Genomic DNA, 18303 nt, shown 5'->3' on the forward strand with positions numbered 1-18303 from the left:
TCTTCAATGGTATCTTCAGCTAAAAGCTTTCTAATTTTTTGAATAGTAAATCGTTTGTAGTCTTGACTAAATCGGCAAGACTTTATTGCTATTGGCTTATATTCGGGAGATATATTTGCAAGTTAGGGAAAGGTAGGAACTGAACCATAAGAAAAAAATATATAAGTGAACGTTATTTAGAAAATAATACAATAATAAATATTATAAAAACAATATTTTTATTTTTAAGCGTACTTTTCAGTTTTTTGTTTCAACTCAAACTCCCAGTTTTTTGAGTATATCTCGAAAACTGAGAATGTTAAAAAAATTGATATGAAATAACGATGATTCAATTATGTGACTTTTATTATATCTTAAAATTTTTCTTTTTTCTTAAGCTTCTCGACAATTTTCGTGGACTCGGGAAAAGTAACGCGTACGGCGTATCTGTATACAAAAGTATTATTAACATGTACGGTTTCATATATATATATTATTCAATAGCCTGTTGATCCTCAAATTGTTTTTTAGACGTACCGTAAGCAAAACGAAACCAAAAAGCCTTTTTTGGTCAGATTAAGAGAAGCCACCAACAGCTTTCAGGATACCGAGATAAATCTCCCCTATGAAAATCTGACGAGCGCGAGTATTTAAAAAAAACGTTTTTTTTGCATTTCCAAAAATTCATCGTAACTTATCGTCACGCCGAAATCGTTAAATCCGCAAAAAACTGAATCTGCGCTTGACTAAATTATTTTTTTTGCATTTTTGACTACTTTATATGCCTACCCCACCAGGCAAACTGGCATTAGTATACCGTTAATATCAGAGGCACTTGGGGAACACGTAGTACGAATATCTGACGCGCTCGAGAATGCCCAAGTAATTGTTTTTTTTTTAACATTTTTGAATTTTTGAAAAACCGTACACGCCAAACCCACCGCTAAAATGGTTTTTACCATACGAGCTTTTCTTTTCGAAATTATTTTATCTTTCGATTTTGATAGGTCTCGACAGCACCGTTGAATTACGCCATTTAGCTACCTCGCCTCCTTAACTATAAGAGTTTATCATTATATATATTTATTTATAATAGAACACACATAACCATTTTTTCCACTTTAATATTACTTCCTAAATTCCGATGACAGTTTCGTCAACGTTCAAAACGCCATTTTTCGCAACATCATAGTGAATATCATAGATTAATCAAGCTCTCAACCAATGATATCGCGTCAATTTGCTGTCAAATGCTGTTTATTAGATTTTTTCTTTTTTTCCATTTATGGTTGGAATAGATTATACGTGAAATAAGGTGTGTTAGCATGGTCACCTTATAATATGCTACAAATATAATATTAGTATATTATATAGAGAATTAAGATTTCTCAAAATCTTAAATGGCAATATTTCGCGGGGACTTTTATGATTATACGACATATTATAATTATAGGGTTATGTAATTTATTTACTCACGTGGATCATAGTTAAAAAGATTTTTTACAGATTTTTGATTCACACAACAAGTCATTTACCAGTGCATGTTTTTGTCAATTATTGTTAAAATATATTTAATTATTTAGACTTGCAACTCTAAACCTTTTGATACTTTGGTTTATTGATACCCTCGGAGGCGGTATTGTTAAAATTTTTTGGTAACAGAAACCGGCTTGAAACATAAGACAGTATCCTCTCATCTCATCCTTCATTTAAACTAAGAAAGTCAAAAATGGAATCCAGAACTACACCAGTCGTTGCAGCTAATGCTGGTAAAATTTACAAAGTTGCGAATAGAGTAGGACGAGGTATACCAGAAATAACTAAGGCTTATACGAAGAAGTGTTCTTGTCGAAGAGAGAAAACAATCGTTTTTTGTCGAGCATGTGGGTACTACTGCCACGGACGTATTCGATTGAAATGTGAAACACACCCTCGGGTAAGATCTAATAAAACAGTAAAAAATGAAGCGGTGTCATTTATTGTTTTGTTTCCATAACATTGCTTATTTTATATTCCAGGTTACATTTTTATTGGATATTGCAGAATGCCCTCGATGCCATTCTTCAGTATTTCTGGATGAATATTTTGGCGAACTGTAATTTGTTATGACTGAAATGTCACCTCTTCATTTCTTTTCATTAATATTTAAACTAAGATGTTGTTAAGTTTGAGTTATCTAAGTATGATTTGAATGACTAAAGTTTTTAAAGGTGTTGATTACCATTCTTATTTGAGTATATTTACTCGTATACTATTAAATATTTAAAACAATTAAGCTTTTATGATAAAAACTCAATTTGTTTATCAAACTTAGTGGTATATGAGTAAATATCTTTTGTTTATGTATGTTAATTAGTGATAATTAATTAGTATTAAGTTGTACCGATGTGGTTAACGGTAAATAAATGCAACATGATAAATTTAAAAAAAATTTTTTCTTGAACTAAATCCAATACCTCATTATTAGATTTATGCTTATCTTTAAATTCATTCTTTCATTCTTGTTTTTATGTATCTATAAGCAACAATATGAATTACTTCAATGACCTGACTCGACTAAATGTAAGTTGAGTCAGATTAAAGTAATTTGAATCTATATGTCATCATTTTACTTTAGAATAAATATTAAAGAAAATGATAAATTTTATAAAAATATATCATTATAGTTGTATGTTCTATTTAGAAGTTTTATTAACTTCTAAATAGAACATACAACTACTCGCCTGATAAAATGTAGACCAAATTAATGTTAACAACATGATGTTATTAATGTTTATTTTGTATATATATTAAATTTCAATTCAATTATTTCAATAACAATTTTAAGGGTTGAATGAGAAGAAAGGGTTTCATTATATTCCTTTAATATAAATAGTATTAGGATCTAATTACAACTAATTTGTTTAACAGATTTTTTATGAGTTATATAGAAAACCAGCTTGGTACATCGGATCTATCCTTGTTACGTTCTATGTAATTTTTAAATGACTTTTTGGCTTCATCTAATGTCTTCATGTCATCTTCACCATCACCTTTTTTCTTTTCAAATATATTAGGGAAATCAAATTTCATTGTTTTAGGCTGAAAATTTAAATAAAATGGTTCCTTAAAAGATGATTACAAAATTTAAATTACTTTCATTATAAGTGAAATTGCCTGTGAACAGAGTAAATAGGTTTGAACTTTGAACTGAACCAAAGCATTTTTACCCACACATGTGCTATGTATGTTTATAACTTTTAAGAAAAAAATTGTTAGTTCTTAATTATTGTATTAAATCATCATTAAAAAAATGACTAAGTAGAAACTATAAAAAGTTGGAAGAGGCAGGGTGACTTTGGTTTAGAATCAACATAAATTTAAGTTATTTTGATCAGTTTCCATATCTGCATAGACAGTGATAGCATAATAACAAGACACAAATATTTGTATTCAATTAAATAAATATTCATTTTATATTTAATACTAACTGTGCCCACGACCTAGTATGCAAATTTATATAAAAAAAATATTATTGTAGCCTAAGTTACTCCTTATTGTATTAGTTATCTGCCAGTGAAAGTCCCGTCGAAATCAGTACAGCAGTTCCCAAAATTAGGCGGAACAAATAGACTTACAGACAGACAAAAATTTTAAATATTTTTATATTATGTGTACTTACCAAAGTAACATAAGCAAATTTGACATCGTCATCTTTAACAACATAGCCCTTCCCAATGTCTTTCCGAAATCTCCCCATTGCAATTCGAGTGTGTACGTCCACTACAGGGATATTATATATTTTCTCTATATAGTTTTTAACGTCGTGTTTTGTCATTTCAATTGAGCAGTGAAATGTTACTTTGTTTGGTTGTTGTCGGCCCTCAGGGCGTACTAATTTCATCCAAAAATTTGGTAAAAATACTCTTAATTGTGGATTTCCTTTTTGGTATATAGGATACCTGTAATTCAGGAAACGTTATTTTAAAAGTGTAACTAATTGAGGCTTATTAAATAGGTAATTAGAACTTACCATCGTGTTGACATTTTTGTCGAATAATTAATTTATTTCTAGATAACTTGTAGGTTTTAAAGTAGTAACCTAGAAACACTTGACAGTTGACACTAAATACAATACAAAAGTCAACAGAGGCCAGGCTAGTAGCCACAGATCAAAATTCTCAGATGATACAAGATAGATGTAGACACCACTTAAAACTTTAAGGATGAGAACATAAAGGATAACTTTTGTCTGTACATTTTCTTATTAAATCTGTCTTATTTGGCGAGGCGAAATCCATTTTTTTATATCTTTTCTTTTCGTTAATTGTTCTTAATTTTATTACAATAACTTTTTTGTTGTTTTTATTTTCATATTTCCCTGCAAACAAATTTTAGACAGATGTAGAAAAATATACGTATTGAATGAAGCTGTAAATGTTTCACGAGTTATTCCTGAGTCAAACAACAAACAGGAACAGGACAGTAAAAAAAAATATTATGTTAAGAACATACAATAATTGTCTTTATTATCTATTTAATAGTTTTTTTTGTATTTAAATAAAGTTAAGTTAATTATTAATTGTATTTAGGCATTTACTCGTAGTAGCGAATTTAACCTTTTATAAACTATTAAAGCTATATAAAAATAAAAGATGAATACACTACTAACTGACACATGGATATTTGTCTGCTAAATAATAAGCTAAAAGAAAGGTTTTATTAAGTATTTATACCTATGTAGTATTATGGTAACATCAATTTAGGGCAAGTCAGACATCTAAAATTGTAAATATAGTAATTTTATTCTTAATCTGTAGGTTTGGGGACACTGGCAGTCATAAAGATGGCGGTGGCCTTGTCACCCGATCAAGAGTTGGTAAGTTTAATTTATAAAATGCTTTCTTTATAAAGTATTGTATTATTCTCTCTGGTTATTGTTTATTTATTTGACTTGTGTGTCTTTTAAAATTTTTGCTATTAGACTTATCATCATATTATTTTAATATTTATAGTCGCTGTACGTTTACCATGTCATCAGTGTTTGTTTTGATTTCGTTTATAGCGTTAGGATTTTGTATAAAAATACATACAATATATTTTGGTAAAAAACATTAAGATATTACAATAAAGCCGGAAAATAAGTATACTTTATAGTTAAATAAGAATGATCCTTTAATTTCATTTTTGTCATGTGTGTACAATAACAATATTAATGAAAGAAACATCTTCTGTATACTGCAATATTTCGATTCGCAGTGATTTTTTTTATGTTTCATAATTCTTGTTTAATTCATAGAAACTTTCAGGGAAGTTTGAAACAAAAATAGTGGTTTGGATATTTTAACGTCCTATTGGAATGTAATAGTATGAGGTATACAAAATAGGATTCCAATAGCCAAAAGATTGCAAAAGTTGTTCGCTTGTTCATTTATCATCTTGGTGGAGCTTAGTTTTTTAATTACTTATAAAATTTTACTTTATAAATTGTTTTCAAAAGTTTTTTTTTTATTTTCACCCAAACTTTGATTTGGATTGATCATCTCTTTATTTATCAGTACTGTTGCTCCGTGAGTTTTTATTTTAATTAGTCATTTAATTGTATGTTTATCAGTGATGTAGATTGTTATGTTTGTGTAGTGAATTTTATCAACATGCTTCAATATCGCAAGAATTAGCATACCGTTTTAATGAAAAATACTCGGGATATTATTATATATCAAAAGCATAAATTAATTGTATTATGGATAATATACATGAACTTGCAACAGAATCTTACCATTACACTTTCATCTGAGGAAAAGAAAAACAGGGATAAAGGTATTACCAAGAAGTTTTAAGAATTTCTTATTTTATTTAAATGGTATAAGCATATGTCAGAAAAATAGCAGAAATACAGAAAACCTACACCACCAGTCGAGACTAAGAGACATGTTTAATAAAACATGACAATACATTTGTTTTGTTGTCAATGAACCACTGTTTATGTCGTGATGAAATTATTTTTCGACAGTAATTTTAGAATCATGTTAAAAGGTGTGAACATGTCATGAATAATTTTTATGGCGTGTAGTTTCCTCTTTTTTGATGTAATAATTAATTTCATAATTAAATGAACAAAAAGTTTGATTATTTTTGTTATAAATATATACATACTAAAATGATATAAATTAATAGTTCTACAACATTAATGATAAAACTTTAAAATGGTTATGTAAAACAATAGCAGCCTATGATTATTCTCAACCAGAGGATGTAAATCCTCTTTTATGAATGAGACGCAGAGTTCAAAATAATAGTGAGTTCAATTTAAGACTATAGTATTAATTATAATAAAGTATCCAAAAAGGCCTATGTAAAGCTCGACCACTAGTATTTTACCATGTTGATAGTAGAATTAATGAAGATAAGCACTATTATAATTGTTAACTGTGTGAAGTAGCAGATGAAGAGAATTTCCTAAAATTTGAATATAAACTTTTTTAATTGAAACCTAATTTTAATCCTTGTTATGTGTTGAAAGTAATTGTTCAGCTCAATGTAGCCAATTCGGAAATAGAATAGACTATCGATTGAACGGTCGACGACCGGTCGCGACATCCGCCTCGCCTCTGTTTGTATCTGATGCTTAATCAGTGTTTGACGGCTCGTAGAAATTATCAAAGAAATTTATATCCTCTGAGATGTACGCGCTTCACGAGGATACAAAGACTTATGAACGTAATTGTTTACGATTGGCTCACCTTTACAAAAGGTATTAATATCATCACTGAACTTAGTTTTTCCTAATGAAGTTACTTTTTTTTCAACGTAATTATGATACAAGTTACAAACTAAATTATCTGTACGGAACGGATAAATTTAGAAATAAAATGAAAGGATACATTGGACTCCCTAGAACATATGAAAATTACTAACTATACTAACACAGGTGTCGATGGAAAATGGTAAATTTAATAAACATACATATCTAATATGTATGTTTATTAAATTTACCATCGGGTGACTTAATTGCACGAATACTTTCCTATATTTATACGATATCAGTGCGCTATAACTAATAAGAAGTATTTTATATAATTCAATAGTTTCAACAGTCAGTTTATCACGTTAAATGTTCTGTAGAATTGTTTACTTGTGGCGTATATTTAGCCACGTGCGAGTACCCCGACGTAGTCTGCCGTAAATATAATCGTTGTTTTCGAAACTTCCGTTAAATCTATTTATGAATCAAAGTCAATAAATTGCAGGTATAAGATGAAATGAAAATTACGTGGGAACGGAAACTACTCGCAATAAATCGCTTGGTTTAAGTGTGAGTGACGGTAAGAGGACGGTATTCAATCCAGTTATATTACTGACTGCATTTATCACACTATACATTTTATATTCACTTATTTTATTTTATACTTTATTAAAATGTATTCTAATTTACCGCATAACTACTTTCAATTTATTGATAACTATTTGCCTCTCGGTATAATATTGTCTGACTATCGAATTGCAATAGCATGATGATTGATGTAAGATTACTGATTACAATTCGATATCAAATAAGTGTGCTAAATGAATAATTGTGAGTGTATCTTAAATGATTCCATTGTTAAAAAATTAGGACAGTTTTTCACGCTCGTTGATAAAAGATGACAATGTGCTAATGGAAGCATGTCCGTAGCAACGGACCCGTCTCACAGGCTCGGTTTGTACCTCCCTTGTCCCACTTTATCTTCAATTCATGTCAATGACAGTTTATTAAATTTAAGTTGTGTCTCTTTATTTTAAACCATTAAATCACTTCCTTATTAATTAAACGTTTATCACACTTAATATTTTTACGTAAAGAGGATTCTAATAGACGTGAAATTGTCGTTATCATTTATCGCATTAACGTATCATAATTTCAAATGAATTTCGCATTATTTTCAATCGAATGTCGTTGCGTCATATTTCCACTCACTCCTATTGTGTACAGAAGGCGTTTCTCAGAAGAATCTACTTGTAACTAGTGGTTAACACACATTCATCAGTGATAATAATATGGAAAATTAAATGTATAGTGAAATATATATTCAATGTAACACTAATATTATAAATACGAAAGTTCACGAAAAAGTTCACTTATATATATTTTTCACATCTTAACTATAAAACCGATCGTCATGCAATTTTGCTTACATGATGGGTATGGGGGAAGGGAGTGTACAGAAAAGGACTTACTGTACCCAATACCTTCCCATTCATGCGGGCGTTTACTTTTTTTGAATTGGAACAAATTTGTTTAAGGATAAAGTTTGATCTCTTATGATCACCTACGCGGTATAACAATATTGTCGTCATCCCACGCAATAGAAGCGGGCGGGGGCGTGTCGGTTGACTCACAATATGTGTTTTTATGATATTACGATGAAGCATATTCATTTAAACTTAATATCAACTTAAGGCTTTGTTAAATTTTAAGACAGATCTAATGTAAATATTCGTTAATAATCGAAATAAATTAAAGATAACCCATGAGAAATGAATATCAAATTTAAAAATTATATTAAATAATTAGTTATTTTTAGCATAAAATTTAAATTATTTATTCAAAAGCTACCTTTAATTTTATATTACAATAAAATTAAAACATATTAAGTAAACATTATTATGATTTTGTCATTTATCTTTCGGTTCATTGTACTACTACCTACTTATTCATTACTTTCCCTTTTCATAGATTTGTGTTTAAATTAACATAATAGTGAAATTAGTTTCATTTCGTTACGTGAATAAAATCCAAGTCATTCACAAATCATTGACAAACATTTGAAGATGTCGTTTATAAGTTACAGTATTGCCCATGCCTAGAATAAATAAATATAAGTATCTGCATACACTAGAATTTAGTATATAATCTTGATATATGTGTGATGATAGATGACTAATGTTTAGTCTAGAGTATGTAAAATTTCAGATCAGTTGGTTCAAAGGATCTGGTTTGCTTGGTGTTAGAAAAGGAATTAATTTACAAGATTTGACATCGGCATACAATACAAGCTTGATGACGTAATAAAAAGACCGTATCGTAAGGTGATTTATTTTATTGATATACTCATTATTCAAAAAAAAATTTAGTTTTCTTGGCTACATTACTTTGGCTAACTACCTTCATCAATAACGACGTATTCTTGATTTAAAGTGCATTTTTATCAACATTTTTTGTATTGATATAATTTAATAATGTAATTAAATAACTTGTGTAAACGATCTATGCAGACTAAATAGGTACCACCGAAGCACTTAGAAAGAACAGATAGCATGTATTCGAAATGTTCGTCGCAGAGAGCAACATAATTACATTACATACAATTTAATTCCATAATTTTATATATCAATTTTAAAGAGAAGGTAATAAAGTTTACATGATATTATTATTAATTAAATTAATGTGTAATAATAAATATTTTATAGTTATGTCTAATAAAGAAAGTGCGTTGTTGATTTTGGACCATTTCTTGTTTACGTTCGACGTTCTGCCTCACTGGTTGATTTTTGTCTATGTTGTGACAGTTGCAATTTGTGGCCGAGTGCGCGCGATCGTGTGTCCACGTTTTAAATATTTAAAGCACATTTCGCGATATCATTATATAAACTTGTTTGTATACAAAAAATGTGTATCTTATCGAAACGTATGTCAAGGGCTGAAAGCGTATTAAAGTGTCGTTAATGTTTCATTTAAAATCTTGTATTTTATCAATTATATATATTTTAATTTCGGTTTTAATATTTAGTAATTTGATACGATGACATCGTGTTGAATAAATGAGGTTTAGTATATTAATTTAAATATTTTTTTTTTCATTTAAATCGTTACATTAAGGTCTAATATAGAAAGTAAATACATACAGTACATATACACATTTATACGGAATAAGTGCTAGAAAAATCATTGCATGTGTTTTAAAAAACCCCCAAAAATTCTTTTTTTTAATGCGTCTTAAAGGGCAATAATAAATTGAAGTAAAACAACGAATCGTATTGATTTTATTAATTATTATCTTATTTTTTTCAATTACCGTTTTTCGTATGAAAGTCGGGGTAAAACTCTCGTGTACTAATTCGTTTTATATAATCGATCGATCTGTTGTTATAATATTTTTAATTCTTACTAAATTTTCAAAAAATAGTGTCGAACCATCCTAAAACTACCACTTTTAATAGTTTTCCGAATATGTTAGTTTTATTCTTGCCTCTAGATCGTCGTTTGTCAAAACAACTCAAATGTGTTTTCTCTATCGTTACGATAAGTTTTAAAAGTTAAAGAAATACTTGTATATTTGAATCTCATTCTTTGCTTTTTTTTCACAAATTGTCATTTGTTTTAGAAGTAACTTGAAAAAGTGCGAATAGTGTCAGTACTCAAATTAGCCTTTTGCTTCTACAGAACCAACTGAGCTTTTACTTTACTTCCTTACCATTACCGTGTCCCTTTCGGTATTACCAGCCAAATAGGTTACAATTGAAGATGAATTAGTTTAGTTACTAAATAATATACTTAGTATTTCTTCTACTAGTGAACGGTTTATCTCGTCTAAACATATATAATGCAATGAGATTTGAGCATTAAAAACACAAATTATTTACTAAATTAATTTTACTATTATTATAATAAATTTATGGTACATAGGACCGTACGACACGTGAAACAATTAATCTCACACATATTTATTTTGTGTACACATGATGGAAGTAAGTAAGCGGTGTGCGACCGCTCATACTAATACGGTCACCGAACAGGATATACATCCCGGAAGAATAAGCCCCTCCCTTTACACACAGACACGTTAAGGTTAGGTTATTGTATTATACTTTAACAACTAACTGTTCCTCGCGGTTTTATTCGATTTTATTTTAAATTAATATACATTATTACAATAATATCATTACAAATTAAGGTTTATGCTTACTGATCAACTTTTTAAAGTAATTCTAGGTTTCTAAAAAAAATATATTATATGTATTATATACCTATCTATTTTTAAATACTTAAAACTTTACAATAAAACAATTTACACTTGTAATTTTGACGATTTTAAATACACAGACAAAAAGTTACCCCGTCGTATAAATAGACAAAAGGGTTTTGTAACTTGCAAATTAGCATATTATATTGACTTTGGAATGGCAGACAGGAGCTTCAATTTTATTTATATTCCCAGATAATTTAGTAATAATAAATGAGCAATGCTGGTACTAGCCCGTTATCAGATTTCTGCTACGTCTGTTGAAAATCTAAAGTAAGGCTTACATTTTTTTGTAATAGGCAGCTATATCTCAGCTCAGTTTATTAAAAGCTTTCTTTGTCATATATTATTTTTTTCATATTCCTGCTTATATTCTTAGCCTTAAAATAACAGTATAAAAGGATGCCGCGTATACTTATTTATACTCGTGTAAGAAGTATGGCTTCTTCTTTTTCATCATTATTTAAACTAGTTTTCAATTGCGTAAAAACCTATAAAATATCAACACACTTCTTATTAATAATAAAATTAAAAGTATTTTATAATGTATCTCTAATGGAAATATATCCACAGAAGATATTTGTAAGTGTTCGTGATTCTAGGGAATTCCTACCTGAGGCAACAGGAAAATAGTCTACTATAATTTCTCTGAAAGCAAAGTTCTCATTTTGTTATGATTTGGTTTTTAAATAGATGATATACATATATTAAGACCAGACCAGATCATATTTTTTTACTATTTAATTCGGTGCTGTTATTTTCGTCGCACTAAATACATTCTATATAAATTAAATTGAAACGAAAATGCTCGTTAATGCATAGTCTATGCCAACCTCAAGGGGCAAAATAAACATTTGACAGCGAATAGATACTTCACCCTTGGTCCAAGAGCTTGAATAAAATCTGTCATATTTATGGATATATATGGATTTGCGGAAAAATAGCGTTTTGAACGTCGACAAAACTGTTATCAAAGCTTTGGAAGTATAAAATCAAAGTGGCTTTATTGAGATAACTTTAATAGAGTTGTATTCATAAATAAGGATGTATTAATCAAAAACTTTTAGTCGTGCACAATATAGCTGCGTTATTTGCAATTCCGCCGCGCATCAGAAACTTAATAATAATAATTAATCAAGTAAATCAATGTCACAAATTTTATTTATATCGAGTTAATTATAACGTGTGAATATTTGTTATTAGTTCATACTTTATTTTTGGAGTAAGTAACTAAATCTGTATGTTTTCATCAACTATAGTCTAATTCCTAAATTATGTGATTTCATGACACAAATATTAAACTAATGAGTAATGACATAGTTTATAGCCATAGGCCGATACCGTAATGATCTGTTTTTGAAAAATTTAAATTAAAATTCAAGTTTTTTAGTGACAAAATATAAAGAACATAATGAACAATTTAATGCCATTTTGTAAAAAGTGTCAACTAGCCTAGTATCCAATTACGACAATCGTGTTACCTATGAAACATTGATAGTACTAATTACTAGGCAACTAGTTTATATATTTAAGGCAGTTATTTCCTTAATAATAATACAATTATAAATTTTATTATATTAAATCATATATGTGAACAATAACATTATATGAACCCATGAAATAAACAATGACATATAGAATTATAAAAGCACAAAGAATTAAAATCAAAAGCTAACAAATAAACAAACAATGTGTTATTAGTTTTCAAGAAATATAGTGCAAACGACAAACCTTGTGACGTGTATGAAAATAAGTGGATATATTATTTACTTATCCTTTGGTAATAAGTTTTATAAAAAAAAATGTTAGAGCTATTACATAGCCTCTGGTCATTCGTTTTTTAACAAGTAGCTATTATTAAAACAATAATTAAAAACTATATATTATAACTTATCATTTGATTCAAACAGTTTATGAATCAAATTATTAAAAACTCAATAGTTTTAAATTCACAAAAAACTTTAAACTCGATAAACAATATTTGTTAGTATTAAGCGAATTATGCTGCGAATTTTCATTACTTTGGTACGATTCAGCCCTACCATTCCACGATGTTCTAATTGAGAAAGTGTGACGAAATGGAGAAACCAACTGTTTACCAATAAAATAAACTTAGCATATAATAAATGCATACTTAATTATTCGCCGGCTTAAGTGCTCATGGACAGACATATTATTTTTGATATGGAACAAATGTTTCGTCGCAATTGGCTGATTTTTCTGCGGGTATTTATTTAAATATATTTTTATTTTAATCTAACAAAAAATGTGTATTTTTGGTCGTCCCATAACATTCATTCATCAGTAAGAGAGAGAGAGAGAGAGAATAATAATATTTTTAATATAATGTTATATGGAAGATTATTTAAACATAAATCATATTACACAAAATTCGAACTCATATCAATACAAAGTACTTATTGATGTATGGTGGTAGAATGAAGTAAATTAAATGTTAATTTTAGCAAGAAGCTAAGTTTTGATACCTCATTTCCAGGCGACGAAGGCGTTCCTTGACGCGTTAAGTGAAACCGGTGCATCGTGTGTTTCGCGAGCGACAGCGATCAAGTTCCTGCTCGCACGCAAGTTCGATGTGGCGCGCGCGCACACGCTGTGGCGCCAGCACGAGGCCACGCGCCGGAGGGAGGGACTCATCAAATTCGAGCCCTTCGAGGATCCGCTGAAGAGCGAACTAGAGACTGGAAAATTTACGATATTGGTATGGTTTCGTTTGAAGTATTTGTCAATTTTGTTGTGCAATAAATCGATTAATTATTAACAAAAATCAATCAAATATAACCAGCTACTTTTAATGCGACGAGCTACTAAGTTTACCGTAAATATTAATTTTAGTTGTGTAAGCATTCAACATTTACATATAGAAAGACACAGTAGGAGAGTTCTTACGGATATCCATGATAAATAAATATCCGGTAGAAATGGAACATTTGTACTAAATTGTAAAATATTAATTTAGTATTAAATTAATAAGAACAGTCCGTCGGGTACATCTTACAAAAAGGGATTGCATACACTTAAAGAGCGCCACGATTAACATCACAATACGGATTCGGTATGAAATTAGGCCGGATGTAGTGATGAAGACAGAACGTATATTTTTTTCTAAACCTGTCATATATTTTTAAAGCTTACTGGATGATATTGGTTTTTGATATTGTTTCGTTCTCGTTAGAGGCGGCGCTGCACATGATTGCATTACGCTTAGTTCAATATACATAGTATCAAAACGCTGACAAACTGTATGCGTAAATTATTACCCTGGACCTGTCCTGCGAGATCATTGCAATAGATAATAAAATATATGTCAGGTCAGTTACATGGTTATTTTTAACCAGTGCCGGCTTGAGATCGACGACGCGACCTGTATTCAAATTTTATCAGTGTTATAATTGATGAGATATTGATTTCTTTGCCTTTTTTAAATTTAGTAATTCTCCAAAATACATGATTATATTTTTTAGTATAATAAATGAAAACCGATGTGTAACGTGTTTGGTTTTCTAGCCCACTCGTGATGCGACGGGAGCAGCGATTGCAGTGTTTACGGCGAACAAGCATTTCCCAGCGCTGACCACACATCAGACAACCCTACAGGTAGTTAGCATTTTTTATCAAATAATATTTAGAGACTGATAAAAGAGGCTAAATCTAAATTACAAGATTTAGACGTTTCTTTGCTAAGCTTATATAATCAAATCGAGACAGGCTAATTACTATGAATTCTGAAAGGAAGAGCCAAAGAGCAATAATACTAATTATTTTTCGGTTTGAGCGGTAGGAAATCCGATGGTTTTTGAATTTTCTAACAGCGCCAATGTTTGAGTGGAGCAATGTGTGATTGTGGCTCGTATAAATAAATTAAATAAAAAAACACGTTTTCCAAAAAGGAAATTAATTTGAAGTATACTAAATTATATTAGGATTTTATTCTGAAGAGCAATATGACTTGCCTTTTATTAAATTTACTTTTTTGAAACTACTCTACTCCATTATCATTAATATGATTAAGAAAATGTATATTTGTATTTAGCATTATTTTCAATGTGGAGTAGTGTGTATATATAGTATAGATATATTAGTCAATCATGGGTAATTTTATATTTAATAATGAAATAGTGTGAGTCGAGATGGCCCAGTGGTTAGAACGCGTGCGTCTTAACCGATGATTGCGGGTTCAAACCCAGGCAAGCACCGCTGATTCATGTGCTTAATTTGTCTTTATAATTCATCTCGTACTCGGCGGTGAAGGAAAACATCGTGAGGAAACCTGCATGTGACAAATTTCACAAAAATTCTGCCACATGTGTATTCCACCAACCCGCATTGGAACAGCGTGGTGGAATATGTTCCAAACCTTCTCCTCAAAGGGAGAGGAGGCCTTTAGCCCAGCAGCGGGAATTTACAGGCTGTTGTTGTTGTTGTAATGAAATAGTAATATGTTTACCGGGAATGTTAGTACATAAGAACAAATTATTCACAAGTATGTGTCAGGGCGTGGTGTATCAGTTGGATGTGGCGCTGCAGTCAGTCGACACGCAGCGAGCTGGTCTCGTTTTCATATACGACATGACTGACTCCAAGTACACCAACTTCGACTACGAGCTGTCGCAGAAGATACTTACAATGCTCAAGGTGAGTCATATAATTATTATGTTTACCTCGAGGTATCCTATGAAAAAGACTACAATTGACCCGATCAATCTTTTAAAGTAAATCAAGTTAGATGAAGTATCTATGATACCAGTAAAATAATGGACGAGTCGATCTTGACGCAGACGAGTGAATGCTTATCATTTATCACTGATAACCGGCTCATTTAAAAAATACATACATTTAAAAAAATTGGCTTACGATATTTTAGTAATATTGTGGAAAGCACAAATTAAGTTAAGGGTGATGGTATGCTAACGAGCTTTATAAGATTAAAACATTTAATGAAAATTATAAGTCCTATAATGCTGAAATGTGTTTCATGGTTTTTTTTTAACCCTATATCTGACAGCTAGTAGGTTTATGCTTGGTTTTTTTTTAACAATACATAGATTTTATTATAATACAACTTTTCATTTTTTATTATTATTACGATTTAGGTACACATAAATATGAATGTAGGTAATTTAAAAATAAAACTGTTTAATCTTACTAGAAAATTTTACGGGATAAAGAGTATATTTTGTTTATAAAATTTTGTGTACATTTGGAAGAGTTTTGCATCGTTGACACGAAAATATCTAACATTTTTGTTGAAAGATAAAGAAGTGTACGCAGTCCTCGATAGATGGCGCTGTAAGGCAAAACTTCTTTAGTCTATGTAACCACGGATACCGTGGTTCTAGGTTCAAACCCAGATCGGGTTGATAAAAGTTTTTGTTATTTATATCGAAACATTTTGAATAAAAGCCCGGAGTTGAGATTTGTGTGTAAACTCATATGCCTCGGAATGTATGTATGTATGTATGTTGGCGCACGTTGGCCCGGGCTAAACTCTTTTCGGTCATGACGGAATTGTTGTCCTATTAGATTATGCGAGTGTATATTCGTAGCTGGACACTTGTGCACTAAAATGTAAAAACATGAAAATGTTCTGTGTAATTAGCTGATCCTCTTTGAGACTTGCTGCCCTAGCATTCGTCAGTCAGGACGCCAACATTTTAATAGTCTAATTTCCCTTCTTAAATTGTCATCCATAATAAGTATCTACACATACTATGGATGTGATGACCGGCTCCAGTAGATTTGAGTACAGAAATCGGAGTGATCGCAAATAGTTTTCGCTTTTTTAATCGGATATACGCAATAATAAAGTAATCAAAACCAATGATGTTGTAGTAAACAGATATGTTATTAACGCGCAAAAAGTGAAGGTTAGAAAACGTCCTAATTGAGACGTTTGCCTTTAGTTGTTTTACGTAGTAATACGTTTTGCGTAATTAAAACATCTAGTTATCCCTGTTACTTATTGTTTTTATCAAGCTATCCTTTTTACTTTTAACGAAATGTAAAAATAAACTAAAATAAACGGTCCCCGGCGCGGCACACTTTTTTCTGTTGTTTAGTATGGATATAACATATGTGTTTATTAGAATATTATTGATCAAAACGAACAACATTATAAAAATAATAAATCATGATAAATGTAAAAAATTATAATGTCGATACCTCGATATCTATAGATATAATCATATAACTATTACTATCGAAATTGTACGCCGTTTGATTTTAGCATATTAAAATGTGTAGGTACCGAACGCTCCATTGTGTTTGATGCAAATAGCCGTAATGTTGCACCAATTAGTTTGCTCGCTGCAATAATACGAATAAAATGCTTTGTAGGTCTGACATATATTATGTATGTAATGCTGTTAACTAGGGATTTATTGCTTTCAATATGTCAGCAACATTTTGCTTCACATTAATACATTTGTAACATATATGGTTTGATATTTCGTGAGCGTGAGCTTTAGTTTCTTCAAGGCATTTTGCTAGTTTTTACGATTTTTTGTTGGTGTAGAAATATTCGCAAGATAATGTTATTATTTTAACCGAAATAAATGGTCCCTATGAAAATTTAGGGCTCAAACTAAACTGTGTATTTTCTCTGCACGATAATTTAAAGTGTAATATGAATTATAATGTTTGAAAATATAAACTTGTTTCACTAAATCGTCTCAATAAATATTCACGGCATGTCGTAGAATTGTTCTAACGACTAATATTCTTGAGTCTCAATGTTTAATAAAATATTAAATAAATACAATATGGAATGTTTAATAGATATCTACTGGTTAATAAACTATAAAAAAGATTGGGACATTCGTTTGTAATTGTAGATAATTAATCATATTGACGACCTCCGTTGTCGAGTGGTGTGTACACCAGTTTTCATGGGTACGCCACTCCGAGGTCCTGGGTTCGATACCCGGCTGAGTCGATATAGATTATCATTAGTTTTCTATGTTGTCTTGGGACTGGGTGTTTGTGGTACCGTCGTTACTTCTGAATTTCCATAACACAAATGCGTTAGCTACTTAAATTGGGATCAGAGTAATGTATCTATGTGATGTTGTCTCATATTTATTTATTATTATTAATTAATTATTAATATCTACATTGGTTTTAAAACAATGCACCCATTTGATTGCTAATTATTCTCTAAAGGAAAATGCGCCAATTTCCGTTAAAAAAACGAAGATATCTGTTACGAACGACGGCTGTCTCATGACGCTAATCAATCAATCCGAATCAATTCTGCGAATCCACGAAAATTGTATACTTTTACTGATGTTTGGAAAGGATCTTCTACTCGTAATAAGTCGTCCAA

The 18303-nt window shown here is 30.2% G+C and overlaps 2 protein-coding genes across 3 annotated transcripts in view; one reads left to right on the forward strand and one right to left on the reverse strand.

The window, feature by feature from the left end:
* Positions 1–2826: 2826 nt before the first annotated feature.
* Positions 2827–4150, reverse strand: LOC124534686 (probable 39S ribosomal protein L23, mitochondrial). The gene is made up of 3 exons (XM_047110666.1): positions 3992–4150; positions 3641–3920; positions 2827–3060 (listed from the first exon to the last, which is right to left on the reverse strand). Exons 1-3 carry the CDS (start codon positions 4003–4005, stop codon positions 2902–2904), a joined length of 453 nt encoding a protein of 150 aa, XP_046966622.1. The 5' UTR covers positions 4006–4150; the 3' UTR covers positions 2827–2901.
* Positions 4151–4746: 596 nt separating this feature from the next.
* Positions 4747–18303, forward strand: part of LOC124534601 (tyrosine-protein phosphatase non-receptor type 9-like) — a 44222-nt gene continuing 30665 nt past the window's right edge. Inside the window, exons 1-5 of one of the 2 annotated variants that reach the window (XM_047110530.1) lie at positions 9549–9764; positions 12998–13187; positions 13459–13680; positions 14487–14576; positions 15474–15614. In XM_047110530.1, coding sequence (XP_046966486.1) covers positions 13122–13187; positions 13459–13680; positions 14487–14576; positions 15474–15614 — 519 coding nt within the window. In that variant the 5' untranslated portion in view covers positions 9549–9764; positions 12998–13121. Of the gene's footprint in view, positions 4838–9548; positions 9765–12997; positions 13188–13458; positions 13681–14486; positions 14577–15473; positions 15615–18303 lie in introns of those variants that run through there. The other variant, XM_047110531.1, reaches the window with a different exon arrangement.

The sequence above is a fragment of the Vanessa cardui genome, chromosome 13 (assembly GCF_905220365.1).
Source record: "Vanessa cardui chromosome 13, ilVanCard2.1, whole genome shotgun sequence".
In the NCBI taxonomy this organism is placed as follows: Eukaryota; Metazoa; Arthropoda; class Insecta; order Lepidoptera; family Nymphalidae; genus Vanessa; species Vanessa cardui.